The sequence below is a fragment of the Argiope bruennichi genome, chromosome 4, assembly GCF_947563725.1.
Source record: "Argiope bruennichi chromosome 4, qqArgBrue1.1, whole genome shotgun sequence".
NCBI classification, from domain to species: Eukaryota; Metazoa; Arthropoda; class Arachnida; order Araneae; family Araneidae; genus Argiope; species Argiope bruennichi.
The window spans coordinates 135,291,833-135,309,116 of record NC_079154.1 but is presented as its reverse complement, the minus strand read 5'-3'; the positions used below and the strand labels follow the sequence as shown (position 1 = coordinate 135,309,116).

The 17,284-nt window shown below is 32.3% G+C and overlaps 1 protein-coding gene across 1 annotated transcript in view; it reads right to left on the bottom strand.

Annotated features, from left to right (window-relative positions):
- LOC129966133 (calpain-A-like) overlaps nucleotides 1-17,284 on the bottom strand; it is a 77,617-nt gene that overhangs the window by 8,297 nt on the left and 52,036 nt on the right. Inside the window, exons 7-10 of the mRNA XM_056080520.1 lie at nucleotides 8,325-8,405; nucleotides 6,763-6,854; nucleotides 5,513-5,690; nucleotides 2,023-2,134 (exon numbers count right to left, since the gene is read on the bottom strand). Coding sequence (XP_055936495.1) covers nucleotides 2,023-2,134; nucleotides 5,513-5,690; nucleotides 6,763-6,854; nucleotides 8,325-8,405 — 463 coding nt within the window. The remainder of the gene's footprint in view (nucleotides 1-2,022; nucleotides 2,135-5,512; nucleotides 5,691-6,762; nucleotides 6,855-8,324; nucleotides 8,406-17,284) is intronic.

Here is a 17,284-nt window from a genome sequence, read left to right as displayed (position 1 = left end):
ACCGATTCTCATTCGGCGTTGTAACTCGGGGGCGACCTGTGCTGTAACGTCTACTCACATTACCATCGTCTTGGAATCGTTGCCAAAGTTTGGAGATGACACTCTGGGGGATTCCTCGGATACTTCCACCTGGGTACGCCCACATTCCAGACGGCCGATAATTCTACCACATAAAAAATCATCCAAATGCGCTTTTTGTGTCATTACTATGCGGTTATTGCACTGAAAGGCACCTTGCGAACAATTTTACTTCTTTGCATGTATTCTTTATACATCACTCTCCTATACCCTCGTCATTGTGATGTACTATCGGTGTCATCTGGTGGCTTCCTGCAATTTGAAGATGTGTGTAGTCATTATATGGGCGATATATGTATTTAAGAGTTCGATTTCCGCTTGACTCTGAATTATCCTTAATTTATGGACATGAGTGTATTTAAAGTTAAACTATTAATCTTTAAACTAAAACGTACAAATTTGAAAAATACTTTTTGCATTTTTTTTAATTTAAGGAAAATTAAATTTACTTGCTTATTATGATTTCGAAATATGTTATATAGATGGAAATAACTGGTAGTTTAGACATCAACATCTGTATTAGGATTTGAAAAAAATCGTATGTGTTGAAAAAAATACAGGGTCGTCGAAAAATGCCTGTAAGTACCTGACATTTGGAATTTGTAAAGTGATATATATATTCTTAAAACGTTATTCTACGATTTCAGCAGTATCATAAAGGTAATTTTTAAAAAAATGTTGCAAGTGGCGAATTGATTTTGGAAGACGAAAAACATCTAACTTTGTGGTGGTTGATTTCCAAATAACTATTAAAAACTAGTGTTCGGGAACGTAATGATCATCGGAAAATGAATTCAGGTTTGAGAATTGAGACAAAATGCCTCTGTATTTAATTTTCACTGCTTTTTTGAAAATCGACCGTTATGAAATCACTTGAAAGAGTAGCATAACACTTTTATATATATATATATATATATTACTTCTCAAATTCTGACTGTTAGAAAAGTATTTTTTTTTTTTGACCTGAAAATTTTACTAACTATTCCGTCTATATAATATGGAATTCGTAAATTTTTTCTCAAATTAAAAAAATAAAAAATATTTTTAATTGCTGTTGCTTTAATTAAACATTAGTTTTTATTACATTCTGTAGCTCATTTTACATTTTTTAAAACCTACAACTTGTTCGTTCCAATATTTTATTCTAAAATTAATATCCTTTTATTGAAGCACGAAGAAAAGACGTTCCAATTTTTTCTCCTCCTCTTCCTGTTCGACACCTGGAACAAATATAGAAGTCTGCGTCGATCAGCCAACTCAACAACTTAAAGTAATAAAACAGCTTTTGTGCAGTTTCCCACGTTTTGATATTTTTCGAGACTACTTCCAGTTTTAACTCGCAACGAGATCAAATATTCACGGATGCCTGATTTCCGATAAAATTATTTAAATATAATTTGATTTTAAATCAACGGAATAAGCAGCTCTGCTCATTCGTCGTAATGAAATGCAGAAAATTCGACATCCTTTTCATGAGAATCGCCAATTTCTTTGCTAACGAATCGTCACCATTTATATTATTCTTTCGGCTTCTGTTGAATATTGTTCATACTTTATTTAAAGAATGAAAGACAGCAGAATTGCATTTTAGTCTTTGCAAGTAAATTTTCGTATATAAATGTATAAAAAGATTGTAGCAGTTACATTAATTCTACTACCTTCTCTTTTGATACAACAAATGGCTTTTCCTTATTAACATAAAAGTATATTTTCCATAATCCTCTTGGGGGTCATTATTACATTGTATTCTAAGTGTTTACTTTCATGTTGATGTTTTGTAAAATGTAGACTGTAAAATTAGACTGTTCCTGAAACGCGTCTAATGTTTTCATCTACCTCATAATGAAGGTTATAAAGAGTCTCTCCCTTTACAAGATTAAATTACAAGTTTACTTAAAATAAATTTTAAAATGTAGAACAAGATTAATATAAAAATGTGCATACCATGTTCATATACAGAAAGTAAATACTGAGGATTCCTGGCAAACAGCTCTAAATTATTCCTAGAACCCCCACTGGTTTTGGGAACCTCCCATTTGCCTCTGATAGCTTTCACCTAAAAAACATCGAAAGACAATACAGGCATATTTTAATGCAATATATACACTTCAGGGCTATATTAACAAATAATTTAACAGTAGAAAATGTGTGCGTGGGAAGCTTAATTAAAAGCCATTGTTTAGAATATTCCAGTCTTTACAGGTAAAGGTCTACATGAAAACAATCGCTGATTTTCGACTTGGCAGATTAAATAGCTCGATTATTAGCAGATGTTCAGGGTCAAAGGATCGAAAGGGATCACAAGCATTTCGATTAAAAATATGTCATTTACGAAATAAATACATTTATAAGAAAATATAAATTCTATGAATTATAAAATATTAGGACCTTGATCATTTATTGTTTACAAAGTCTTACTATCATTCTGTTTGTCTTTTTATACTTATTGCAACTTTTATAAATGCACGCGTCTGCTAAAGTAATAGTATATGTAAAAATGTGGATGTCGGTATTTAGAATCAAAAACACGTGCAATGCACAAAGTTACTAAAATAAAAAAAAAATAGTAAAATGAAATAAACCCTTAGCATGGTGTTTAGTTAAAAATTTAAGTATAAAACAAAGTTATCCAGTTTGTTAAAAGAGGGATCTCATGCTGCACATCATCGTTAAATGCTTAGATTCTTTACTAATATAAACTCTTTATTGCCGGCCGTTTTTTTTATTGTTGGGAGCATCTGCATAAATTATCCATATCTGATTTTTGACTTGCAGATTGACCTAGTTATGCCGACGGAGGTGTATTGTTTTGCGAAAAAACTCTTTGCTCTTACTAATAGTAATGAGAGTTTCTTCCATTACATAAGAGTTGGAGATTCTTTAAGGATTGCATACAATTAGAGAGCATCGAATTTTTTCAGAGCTGGTGATAAAAAGAATTTCTCAAAGAAATAAGTGAAAGACGTCAACACACAAAAGTGGCGGCCGTAGCTAAAGCCGATTTTACCCCAAGATTATGATTTATCTCTCTCTGAATCTCAGTCAATTTCAAATTCTGAAAGACTCTAAGAAATCTAAATAAGATTTCTTCTTTTATTGATGATTAATCCCACTTGGTACAGCGTAAGAATTCAAGATAGAGCAGAAGTGGGACAACCGATGGTGGATTTCTGATAAGGTAGATGATTAAGGCCACAAGGCTGAGGAGAGTTATAGACAAACCGATTAAATAATATTATTTAATAGGCCTGTAAATAAACTTGTAATTCATAGAATTTGTATTTTTTACAAGATATTAGGTTGAGGAAAAAAGAAATCCATTATTTTTATGTGGACTTCAAGACTTTATTTAATATGATTCAGATTATTAATTTTGATCAAATATGCACCGTTTTGTTCTATAATGTGTTGCCATTTTAAAGATAGCTTCATAATGCCTCTCTCGTAGAAGTCTTGGACCCTATTTGGGATAAACTCTAGTAATCGATTTTCTCAATCCTCTCTGGATGCCAATTTCTTTTCACTGAAGAAATTTTGCAATGCAATAAAAACATGGTAATCACTTAGTGTCAGGTTCGGACTATGTGGTGGGTGCATCAAAACTTCCCAACCAAGATCTCGGAGTTTCTGGCGAGTCACTATAGACGTGCGCGTTCTGATAGAACACAGCAACTCTCCTGTTTGCCAATTCTGGCCAATTGCTAGCTTCAAACAGTCCAGTTGTTTTGTATTTTGTGACGGTAGAGATCCGAATTTAAGTATTTGGTCGTATAGAAGCAACTCATAATAAATTATTCCTTTCCAATGCCACCAAATGCGCAGCAGAAGCTTCCTGGCCGTTAGTCCTGGTTTGGCCCCCTTTTGAGCTGCTTCACCGCGCTTTGACCGCGATCGTTTTCGCACAGTGTTGTCGTATGCTACCCATTTCTCATCCCCAGTCACCATCCGTTTAAGAAATGGCTCTATTTCATTCCGTTCGGACAAGGCTTCGCAGATGGAAATTCGATCCATCATGCTGATCATCATCTTTAACATCAAAAATATCTGAATGGAATCGACGAAACAAAAATTGCACATAATTAGCTGTTACAGTATCTGAACCATAAACTTTATTCACAATTTCAGCCCCCTGGCTTGGATTTTCGCCTTTATCAAAGAAAAATTGTAAAATGTACCGAATTTTCTCCATTTTTAACATCCTGTAACTCACAGCTGAATGGATCAAACAAACAAACAAAAAAAAAAAAAAAAAAAAAACAGCAAAAGATATTTTTTTAATGTCAAATGTCACCTTTCCAACGAGCATGAATCTGAAATTATTTGATCGATACTGTACAAGATATCGATCATTACAACCATCTGTCTAAAAAATAATGGATTTCTTTTTTCCCCAACCGAATAGTAGGAGTGCAGAATGTCTTTGCATTTATAAAATCTATAAATAAATAAGGGAACTTAACATTATTAAATAATTCAAGGAAGAAAAATTAATTACTTATTTATAATACGCGAGAATATTAGTTATTCATTTAACTGGTTATGCTATTTTCCGTTAGTTAAATCCTGTAAAATAATAATAAATATACTAATTTTCATTATTATATTGTTTAAAGTTTATTATTTCTTAATAAACTCATCATAATAATAAATTTTGCAAGTTAAAGATAACATTAAATAACAATTTTAATTGTTTTGTCAAAAAATTTATTTCTTTAGACACTATTTTTTTCCTATGATACACATATTAAACAAATGAATTAAAATAAATATTTTTACAAAATTATTAAAAACCTAGACTATAATCAATAAGTTAATAATTGATTAAATTTGTTGAAATGTGAAACTAAACTGACGAGTTATTAAAAGAGGGTCCTCATAATGCATACTGTCCAGAGCTGCCAGATGCCTAAATTAGCCACTTCTAAAAGCTGTCTTCAGACGAAAGCAACTCTAGTATCTAGGTAGCAAGCACCCAAGGATATAGTCTAGCTTAATTTCCATATACCTCCCTTGATCACTTTCAGCGGGAATTTGCAGATATTAATTTCCTCGGAGGAAAGCCACTAGTAACCTGTTAGAGAGCAGTAAGTAATTTGTATCAAAAGTATAGATCAAGCAGCGAGTATTTTAAAAGTTAAAAGCATGGTTAAATAGAAGCATGACTTTTTACATCGATACAAATTGCTCACCATGCCTCACTAAATCATTGGTGGAGAAAATTAATAAAAGAAATGTAATTAACATTTGAAGTTAGTTAAAAATCATTACAATGGATTTGGATGTTTTTAAGTCGAAAATAGAGTTTTGTGTAATTCATTCCTTGTATGGTAAAAAAACAAAGGCATCATGTAAAGCTTGCGGAGATAGAATTATACTACTCTGCTATGGGTGTTAAAATGAAACGTCACAAAGAAAGAAAATACTCATAACTTACCATTCCCGCTTCTTCGGCCACTCCGTCTCCGTCGAAGTCGGGGCCGAGGGTGCAGATAGTGACCTCTTCGAATTCCCGGCAGAAGTCCCTATACTCCATCCAGAATTCTCCATCGTCTCTCCGCCTCCATTCCAATTCGTGCTTTGTATGAAGGTCCACCTCGCTCCACCGGGAGTCGCTGCAAAGCCAAAGAAAAAAAAATGTATTCAGAGACTAGTGTACGCAATGCAAGGCACCGCAAACCGTGCGTATATAGACTAGTTTAAATCTTACTAGAGCATATGATTTAAAAAATACAATAGTTCTACAACGACAAATGTCAGCAGCAATCATATTTCCGAAATAGACCGACTAGTAGACCATCAATTGTGATAGATCACTAACTTATCAAATCTACTCATTCATCAAGACAGGTTTAGTAACCATTCAAATAACTGTGCTTATTTTGGGTACTCTTTTTCGAATTTAATAAGAGTAATAATAAAAATAAAACGCCCTACAATTTAGATCTCCTCCCATGTGATTTCTGGCTCGTCTAAAATATTTAATAATGTATAATTCATCGTTAAATCAATCATTAACTGTCAGCATCGACAATGGTTATAGACATCCGATGGAGATTGTTATAAAAACGTATCCTAAGGTTTAAAAAATATTTTGCTACGAAATAGCGCGAATGTTCCGGGATGTACGCTATGATCCTAATTTTTCAATGGTAAAATTAACTGCAATTAACTATAAAATATAGTTAAAAATACAGCATGATTTAAAAATCAAGAGAAATTTAAAAATTAATTATTCGTGAACTAATGAAGATAGATAATGACACTATCTTCACGTAGAAAGGATTAGATAACGACCCCTCTTCTTTTTCCACCATACCAGAATTAAATTGCAGCATAGTTTATAAAAATCAGTTCTCCAATTGGTTTGCAATTGTAGCAGCGATGATCAGGTCAGCACTGATCAGTTAAACGAGTTGCGATGACGTATGGTGCTCATTGCTCAACTCCTGAACGATTTGAAACAAAATGAATGTTTCACAATAATAATATTATTAAATTTAAAAAATATGATTTTCCTTTGTAAACTTAAGATAAATTAGCACTTATTTTTAAAAAATAGCACCAATAATGATATGTAAATGATAAAGATTCCTACGCATTAAGTAAATTAGAATCTGAATAAAACATATATTTGACAAGAATATCTACGAGATGAGAAACAGTTGAATGGAATCGTCGTCTTACTTGTCATTCCAAGAGCCATTCCATTCTACATCGTTTCCCCACGGATTCCGAATTCTTACTAAATTAACTTTATTGCCTTCTTTCATGGGGACCTAAAGAAAAAAGGGATTAAAACAATTAAGGAATTTAAGGTTAAATTATTGTATTATATTAATTTATAAAAGTGGATTTGTTTTCGTTTATTATCAACTCTCGTAGCTCCGATTGTACACAATTTCATTGAAGAAGTTCAGTGTTTATAAGTGCGGTAATAAGAAACTGAAGACAATGAACTTATCGGAACATGACCAGTTATATATTATGAAATATTAATATTATTATTATATTTTAAAATGAATAATTTTTTATGAATTTACTTATTTGGCAACAAAGAAACTTAAATTTTTAAATTAATTTATTTGCAGCCCATTCTCAGTTTATCGGCTTTAAGCAACTAACTGTCTCTTCTACTTATTCGGAAGTTCATTACTGCTTGGAATTTTGAAATGCTCTTTCTTAGTGAAATCTATTTCAAGAAACACAATATACCAAATTTCATAGCAGTTGGTAAAAGTAATAACTATTTAGACGATTTTATTTATTATGTTATTTACTGGCATTAAACCTATAAACACTATCATGTTAAAAATCTGAAAAACTAATAATTGTATTTAAAAAGAGAAAAGTTACACACAATTAAAACAAAAGCCACTCTCAAAATCACAAAATACATGTTGCAAATGACTTTATTTTATTTTTAAACTTTTAATTTATTTTATATTTTATAAACTTTTAAAAGAGGTAGGTGGTGCAATCTGATATTGAAAGTTAAATCCCAAATACTAAATGGCTGATAGCTGCTGAAGTAAGGATCTGATTAAAGGAACTTTGATCAATGATATATTTAAAAGTCAATTGGACTGTCTTCAAGCAGCTTTAATCAGACTTGAAAAATAAGGAAATACAAAACTTTCAAATATTCAATACCTATTTTTTTTTATTTAAAAATTAACTATTAATTTAGAATTTCAACGTTCCCTCAGTAATAATCTCTAAATATATTGTAATTATTAAAATCTGTTTGATGATGTATGCAACGTCTTTTAATTTGAATAAATTACGCTCTTTTTATAAAAGAACTCGTGCTAATTGCTGCTAATTGAGAACAGAAGATCCAATGCTGTGAACTATAGCAATCAAAAATGAAAAGAAATGTGCGTACATAATACCACTCATTTTTCCATCAAGACGGCAAATTATGTTAGTGAATTGCTCTCCATAATCCACTTATTCGAAAATTGCATGCATATCTTTTATTCCTCATAAATTTTCCTTCCAGAAAAAAAAATATAATCGATCTTTCTTTCTTTCTTTTTCTTCTTCTTCTTCTTTTTTTTTTTTTTTTGAAGACCTTTTTGATAATTAATTAGTTCCCTTAAAACTGAAGAAAAAAGACTCAGTCCATTTTTCAGTGTCGCTATTTTCAAATAATATAATGTGATTATTCTTCAGTTGAATTTTTAACACTGTTTTTACATGATGCATTACAATATAACTGATGAAAAAAAAAAGTTTTTTTTTACCTTAGCCACGGCCGTAACGGTGTAGGCGTGTCCAGAGACCAGGCCATTCGGATCAGCTGCGTTGGCCATTTGCCAATCTCCCTGCGAAAAATAAAATATAAAAGGGTTAATAGCTTATTAAGACCTTGAGTTATGATGGTCAGTCTAGTCCACCGACTGTTAAGTCTTTGTACAAACGCGCGTTTAGTATTCTGCAACATTAATTTTAAAAAAAACATACGTTACTACTTTCTACCGAATGCATTCTTTTCTTTAATTCTCTTTTTTGTTTCAGTGTTATTCAGCAATCTAAAAGGAAATCTCCTCATGAATCGACAACAAATTATCTCGTCTCTCTCTGAAGCCTTTGAACAGCTACTGAGTTTCGTTTGTTCCGAGTCTAGCTCAATTCACATCCAGGTTTCAGTCTGTATTTAACAAGATGTTTATAGCTGAACTGGAATCCTAAAAACAAAATTTCACGGCACGTAAAATGAAGTTTTACTTAAATCAAAGAATACTTATATCTTAATACTTTATCTATCCAGACACCACTTCCAACACTCCTCAAAAGCAAGTTATTATAACGCAGTCATAACAAATATGTCTGTGAATGAGATCGAGGAAACAGTAAACCAAAAAATTGAAGCTATAGTCAAAAATATTGCAGGGAAATTAGAACAGCAAACAAATACATTAATTGAAATTTTTCAAAAAACTGTAGAAAAATTACTGCAAGATGTTGCCAGCATGTTTAATCAAGATGAATCAAACAAATCCCCTGGGTGAAAAAAATAAGCAACAAAGGTTGTGGCTCAAACTACAGGCATTCCGATGCAATGGGATGCAGGTGGTCCTTCAAGTTTAACTTTAAAAAAGTTGTTTTCTTTTTGGGTGGATTTTTCTCTTTTTTCTTCGTGTTTTTGCTTTTCGTTTTCCTAAATAATGGAATTGCTTATCCTCCTTTTCAAAATTCGGGCTCGAATTTACGAACCTCTTGGTTTTCGAATCCCTTTTGCGTTTTGTCCTTTTTAAATCAAGCTGAGATCAGTTTCTAATTATCCTTTTTACTGTCTTTTTTATGACCTTTCTACCACGCCCTTTTGGGTTTTTCAAGAGACATTTCTTTCCGAAACAGAAACTTTTTCCTTCTCGAACAATATTTTTTTCTGTACACACAGACAAAATAGAGCAAGTGGTGGTCTTCTTATTGGCATTCCTGCTAACATGTCCGGAAGAATAATCGCCAACAATATTAGAGAAGACTTAAACTTGAATTTTTGGCAGTTGAAGTACAATTCCAGAATACCAAATGAAACATTATTAATTTATATGCTCCACAATGTTTTGATATTTATCAAGCAAAACACTTCTTTGATTTTCTAACTTTACCTACTTTCATCTTCGGAGATTTTAATTTGCACCACAATCTTTGGGGGGCATCCCATTCATCGGCTCTGGGTAACGATTTCGTTGATTGGCTAACTTATTCGCGTTTCATAATTCTCAATACAACTATTTCCACGCACAGTTCCTTAAGTACTCAATCCATCTTAGATCTTACTCTCTGTTCATCTGATATTCATAATCAAACCTCTTGCTATGTAATGGATTCAACTTTCGATACCCATCATAACCCGATAGTTGTTTCATGGTCAGTTATAGAAAGTATCAGTCGCAACTTAAAAACAATTAATTAAACGAGGATCACCTAACAAATACATTAAATATTTAACAATGCCAACCAATGTTCCATTGAAGGAATTAGGGTGAATACAACTAAGATAATAACCCAAAATACTACATTTAAACTATTGTTAAGTCTTATCCTCCTTGGTGGAATCTTTCTTGCCATAATTATGAAAAGCTCAATAAGTACTTTCGAAAAAAAGCAATCACAAACTTTCCGGGACAGATTGGATGAAACACAAAAAATTTGCTAGTCGGCTTCGTTTTCACGTCAAAAAGACAAAAACAGAATATTGAGAAAACATTTACACAATAACTCGTAATCCAAAAATTTCTTTAAAATTCTAAATAAACTTTTGAATCATACAAATCCTAACTCTAAATACAACAACATTATTATACAAAACAATCGCTATACTTGCGATCCTGCTCATCAAAATGAATTATTTGCAAAGACTTTTCCTAATCAAAATACAAATATGGAACCTATTTCCTTGGATTTCTCTGGAATAAATTTCTTCCTCAACAGTAAATTCGAAATTTGGGAATTTAAGAAAGTAATACATAAAACTAAAAACTCTACTCCTGGAGCTGACAACTTCCCAGCCATCTGGTTCAAAAAATCTCATCAACGATCAACTTCAAATTATTTTGAAATTATTTCAACACCGATTTGATTCAGCTGACATCCTCAAACAATGGAAACACGCTCTAATTATTCTGATTCCGAAACCTAAAAAAGACAAAACCAAAGTTTCTTCCTATCGGCTCATTGCCCTAACCTCAGTTTTTTGCAAAGTCTTTGAACGTATCCTCACTCAACGCATAACTTACTATCTAACTTGTAACAAAAAGCTACACAATAGCTTACACTGTTTCATACCCTTCAGAGAAACCAAACTGCAATTTACAATATTCAGGCACAAATCACAGAAGCTCACGAACAAAAGAAATACTTCATTGGTGTGAATCTTGATATCAAAAGTGCATATGATTCTGTTCATACAGACAGCCTTATTTTTAAATGCTTACAGCTTGGTATAACAGGCAACATAGTAAAGTGGTTGTCCAATTTCCTTCAATCCAGAACTCTTTAGATTAGGTAGAGGCACTCTCTTTCTAGCAACAGAACACTGAACAAAGGGTTGCCTCAGGGCAATGTTCTTTCACAAATTCTGTTCGTTATCTTTATGAACGACTTTTATGAAATCATGGAGGAAGGGGTCGAATGTGCTCTCTTTGTGGATGATATTTTTCTCTTCTGTAGCCATAATTCCTGGGAAATTATTATCAAACAATATAAAACATAATGGAAAACATATACAAGTGGTGCAATTATTGAAAACTAGAAATTACTCCAGAAAAAAGTGAATCCAGTGAACTGACCTGAAAATGAATTGGATTATCCAGGAAAAAAATTACAAAGTATCCACGCATTTCTTATGCGGGGCACCCTTTAAAATGGAATGAAACGATTCAATTTCTTGGTATTCAGTTTTCGAAAATAAATAAAAACTCAGTAATCTTTGAAAATCTTAGAAATCATGCACTTAAAAAGATAAATAGTCTCAAGATATTCGCATCAAAAAACCATGGCCCCAAAACTAAAGATATTATTAATATCACAAATAATAGCATTTTCAGTATATTTTACTATGGTTGCGCCGTAATCGACAGGTTTTCCGAGACTTAATTTAAAGCATGCAACACTATTCAAACTATAGCTCTGAGAATTGCTTTAGGCCTTCCAAAACGGACCCGAATGTTGTCCTGAAAATTGCTTCTCAGGAAATTCTTTCTGAAAAAAATCAAGAGACTAGCTTCCCAGTTTTTTATTAAGCAAATAGCTAATGGTTTACATTTCCCACTTCTAACAGAGCACTCCCAAAATAATCGGGGAATTCAATTAACTACCAAAGACTAAAAAATTTATTTCGTTTATTCTTAAGAGTTTAAACGTCTCTACCAACCAAATTATCACCTTGCCTGAAAACCCATCAACTAACTCTAATCACTTCGACATTTTTCTTATTTATTTCAAAATAAAAATCTACTTTTGATTGAAATTAATAACTACTTTAATAAATGCATTCGGAATTTCTTTCCCGATCATTTTATTATTGTTACTGGTGCATTCAAAACCCTCCACAGTACACCTCAATTGCTGGTTTTTCTTCCATCCAAAAATTCATGTTTCGAATCCATCCTGTCAATTCCATTTTTACAGCAGAAAGTTTAGTCATTGCTGAAGCACTAAATGTTCTTGTTGTTCCTGGAAAAGATAGTCTGATTCTTACAGATAGCTACTCTGCGCTTACATCGTAGAAAAATATCTCCATCCAGTCGCCAAAAATTATTCAACGTATAGCCTCCAATGTTGAAACTTTAACCAAACTAAACCAAAAAATATCCTTCCTGTGGGTACCTGGTCACTCGAATATAATCTGGAACGAGTTTGCAGATCGCTTAGCCCAAGAAGTTACAGAAAATACACCTTGGATTGAATGGATTTCCCCGGAAGATATAATTTCAAACCTCAAAAAAGCGTCGCATTAGGTCACAATCAATAATTATAGAAACAATAAATATTTCATCGCCTTAGGAGACATCCCTGGCATTGAAGCACTATCTTCTTGGTCAAAAATCGGAGGGAAGATGTTGTTTTGGCCAGACTAATCAGCAAAACAATTATAATATTAGGACTGTTGAATCGTTTTAATCTCCAAAATGATCCCCTTTGTCATGAATGTAATAGCATTAATGATATTGAACACATAATTCTCTCGTGCAAAAAGTATACATATTATAGAGACAAGTTGTGGACTTTTCTACAGTTAGATAAACAAGATATCTCCTTCAAAAATGTTTTGGGTAAAATAACTGCAAACAAAACCAATCTGCAAGCTTCTCTTCAAGCATTGAAGCTCTTCAATATCGATTAATTTTACTGACCACATTCCGTCTTACTGTACCTCTTCTTTTCACTGGAACTTTAGAATCTCGAATATGGACAAAATAGCATCAGCGGAACTGCTTTGTAACTGTTAATTGAACTGAAACTTCAATTTTGTGTGTGTGTGAGTGTGTGCGCGCGCGCTCTTGTGTTTAGTGATATACATTTTTTTGCTTTCTTCATCTGAAAACAGGGGATAATAGCCACTGATACTATAAATTCCAATCTCCTACTTCTTTCAAGTTCAACAATTCAAATTTTAGGCTAGTCAGCTTTAGAAAAAAATACGGGTTTTGATTGGCGTATTTTCTTTCAGGAGGTCAATGGAGTGTTATAAAGTGGCCCATTTTTTTAAGAAAGTAATATTTAAATTTTCATAATTCACTCAGCTTTTTAATCGCAATAAATTGGATCTATCTCTTAAATTAAAGTGTTAGTGTCTCAAGAATATTATACTAAATGCGACTCATAGGACGAAGGGTCTGTAAAAAATATAAAATTTGTTATTCATCAGAACATTGATTGACTCCAACTGCATAAAAAAAGTATTCTTTACTTCATGTAGGCATTTTTTTTCCTGCTAGTGACTAACTGCTTAGAAATCAGGGTTGGAACCCAGTTAGAGTGTACATCCGGTTTATATTTTATAACCATGTTTGCCATGAATACCGCGGAATTATTGAATTAAAAATACAGATAGTTTAAAGATCCTAGAAAACTTTTTCTAGCATTTATTTTTCAGAAAAACAATGTTTATGCTGACGCAAATTGAAAATTATGCGTTTCTAGGTTCAGTTTGCAATGAAAGTTAAATTAATTCTTTTATTTGAACTTTTGTCCACGCGATGGCAACTCGTTGATAAAAGCAATTTTCCCCACTCACGCATAAATTGCGAGTTATATTTTATTTTTATTGAAATAGATTGTTCGAAAATATTCTTTGAATATTTTTACAAAATTTGGTGAAAAATTTGAGCAAAATCTATTCAGACGAAGTCTGTCTGTCTGACTGCTCGAATATATGTTAACATGATAACTACAAGACGAAGAGAGCAAGATGAATAAAATTCAATGCACATATTTAACATCTATAATGAAGACACCTATCAAATTTTTAGCCAAATCTTTGACGGTGTGGAATGTCTATCGGTTTGTACTTTTAGAAACATGTAAACGCAATGATTTAAATCTATCAAATTTGGTATGTGATTTTGTAACTGCAATTTTTACTCTACGTCAAAATTTGGTTTCAATTGGCTGGAAAATACTCATCTAAAACACAAATTCTATTTTCGGATACTATTTGAAGAATGCCAGGTATTAATCACCAAAACACTCTCCAAGGATGACACGATAGATTCAGTAAAAATGCTAAATTCACGCTATTTCGTTGCTATTGTAGGCGAATGATAAGCACGGTGATCTTTGCCAAGCTCAAAGCTTGCAGGAAGTATGCACTTTTATTAAAGAGCATGGGAGAAAGTTTTGAATATGCTTTCGTTGTTTTATGAAAAATCAATAGCTTACAAGTAAAGTGAAAAAAAAATCCTAGCTGGATATGAGAACTTTAGAAAAAGATTACATATTTTTTTCATTTGAAAAATATAACGAAAACCTAATTAGTCAGATAGCTCTATGTTTATCGTATAATTTAAAATGGTTCTTTCATTTCGTGGCATAAGATGTTGCTCATCCAAGTTGGTTAATCAAAGCTAAATTCTACACCTACTATGGTGATCGAACTTCTACATAAGGATGCAGCTTATAAAATAAGTAATCTAAGTATTTCAATTCAAATATTCCCTTTTTATTCTCTTGTAAAAGAAAAAGAAGTATTGTAATCGTTGAATTCGAGATTTTGGCCAATTTCCACGTTTTAATCTGAAAAAAAAAAATTTTTGGAATTATATCTGAACGTCCTCCTCTCTGTGCGTGAAACACGATAACTTAAAAACGCTTTCAATTAAACTGATAGAATATGGTATATAGCCTTTACTCTAAATTTGAGGAATTGTATAGTATTTTGAATTTAAAAAACTCTATTTGCCTAAATATAAACGAACACCCTAAGTACCAAACTAAAGGAGCTTGTTGGGAAAAAAAGGTAATTTTTGGCCAAATTTCGAAAAATATCCATCATATGATTGATCGTTTCTCGGTATGTACATTTGCATGTATGAAACACGTTAACTCAAAAACTCAATGACTTAAATAAGTGAAATTTGTTATGCGATCTTTTAAGTACAATTGTAGTTCTATGCTAGATTTTGGCTTCAATTGATTGGAAAAAAGATGTCCAAAATACGTATGCGATTTTCCGGTTCTTGTATATTAACTAAAGGTCAGTGATTAATTACCAAAAAAAATTCACCCCAAATCTCAATTTTGATTCACTAGAAAGTAACTATACGATTATTTATAATCTTTGTTTGCCAATGCTGTTCTGTTAACAAATAATAATTGGTTTTCGTTACTACACCACGGATCACAGAACTCTACAAATAAGGATCTAACCACTCCTAGCATTCACAATTTCGCCCAAGGTGAGGGAGAGACTTGACACTTTTATTAAACAGTATGCAGGAAAGTTTGGAGAGACTATTTCAGTTGGTAGCACATGCATACGTCTGTGTGTGTGTGATTTACTTTCATGTTTCTCAGCAATATCTTTTGAAAGTATTATTCAATAAAAATGCCTTTCATGTCTTCAGAAATAAATGTACAATAAATATATAAATCTGTTCACCAGGTCACTTTGTTTAGGTGCTATTTTTTATGTTTCCTTTTCTAAAAATATTAATGTTTATTATCACAATGATACAAACACACGAATAAATGCATTTAATATTTTCACTAGGCATGACATTAACACGCAACTAAATATGATTATAAAGAATGCATACTTGTGTCTGCTATAATCAGGACCCTTAACTAATTTCTATGTTGTTAATGGTAGGCTTATTGAAAAAAATGCTTTGAAATGCTTCCAATTAGAAAAAAAAATGAATAATGAAAAAAATTACATTGTTTGTGTCAATGTAGGCAATATTGAAATATTTACAAATTCTAAAATTTTATATGATTCCCCGGTATTACTAGTTATATTTTGTAATGCAGCGATTCTCAACCTGTGGGGCGCGGCCCCCTAGGAGGGCGCGAGAATATCCAAGAGAAAATATTATTTAAAAAAAAATGATTAACTGACTGAAAGGAAAGCACACATACACATAGAAAACAAAATACATTTCGGCATATTTAATAACTTATTAAAGTAAAACAGAAAAATAGTGTCCAGACGCACTGAGGCGATTTTGGATTTACAAGTGCCGGTGCATATTCCGACGCAATTTTTCCATTCTATGTTTGCCTCGTTCATAAAATCATTTAAAATAGCAAATAATGCGAGTGCTGATGTTATGAGTTCTATTGGTTTGCGGAAAAGTAGTTCTTCCACTACTGACATATTATCACAAAATCGAACATAGGCAATTAAATGAGCATCTTTATTACTATCTGTTGCTTCATCAAGTTGCACTGAAAACAAATTGCCACGCAAATTCGAGAAAAGCTGACACTGTACATCTTCAGCTATATCTCCAATTAGACGAGCAACAGTACGAGCAACAGGTACGGACTGCAATTATTTTGAAAAAATGATCTCCAAACATAGTTTTCAAACAATTTGGGTTATCGAACACTGATCTGTGCTCCTGCAGCGTGGGTGGAGTTCAAAACGTCGAACACTTGATTTTTGTCTGCTCCAAACTTACTGAAGGGAGAAGGAATTTTACTATGGATCTCGATGCCTGCAATATTAAATTTCCACCTCCGCTTCATGTTTTGGTCGACCACAAAATGGCTTTTTTCTTCTTCTGTAAATTTATTGCTTTTGCTGCTTCAATTTTTAATTAGTCATGTTATTTTTTCTGTTGTTTTTATCCTTATTTTAATGTGTGTGTTTTTTTCCTTTGTATGTTGTTGTTTCTACTTACTTCTGTAAGCCTTGTGCTCTACATTGTGGTGCACAAGGATTGACTTATTATTAATAATAAACATAGTTTCTACAATCTCAATTGCTGCTGGCAAAATAAGCTCTTCACCAATGGTGTGAGGTTTTTTATACCTGGCTATTTTATATGAAACTTTGTAAGATGCAATTAAAGCTTTTTTGCTTTTTATATGATTTTAATTTTAATTCGAAGAATTCTCTGGGTTTGTTGACGTACTCACTATGAAGCGTTTCCAAATGTCGTTTAAGTTTATTAGGCTTCATGCTGCCGGCGGCCAACATTTTTGAACAAATGATACACAGAAGCCTTTCTTCTTCATTTACTTCAAT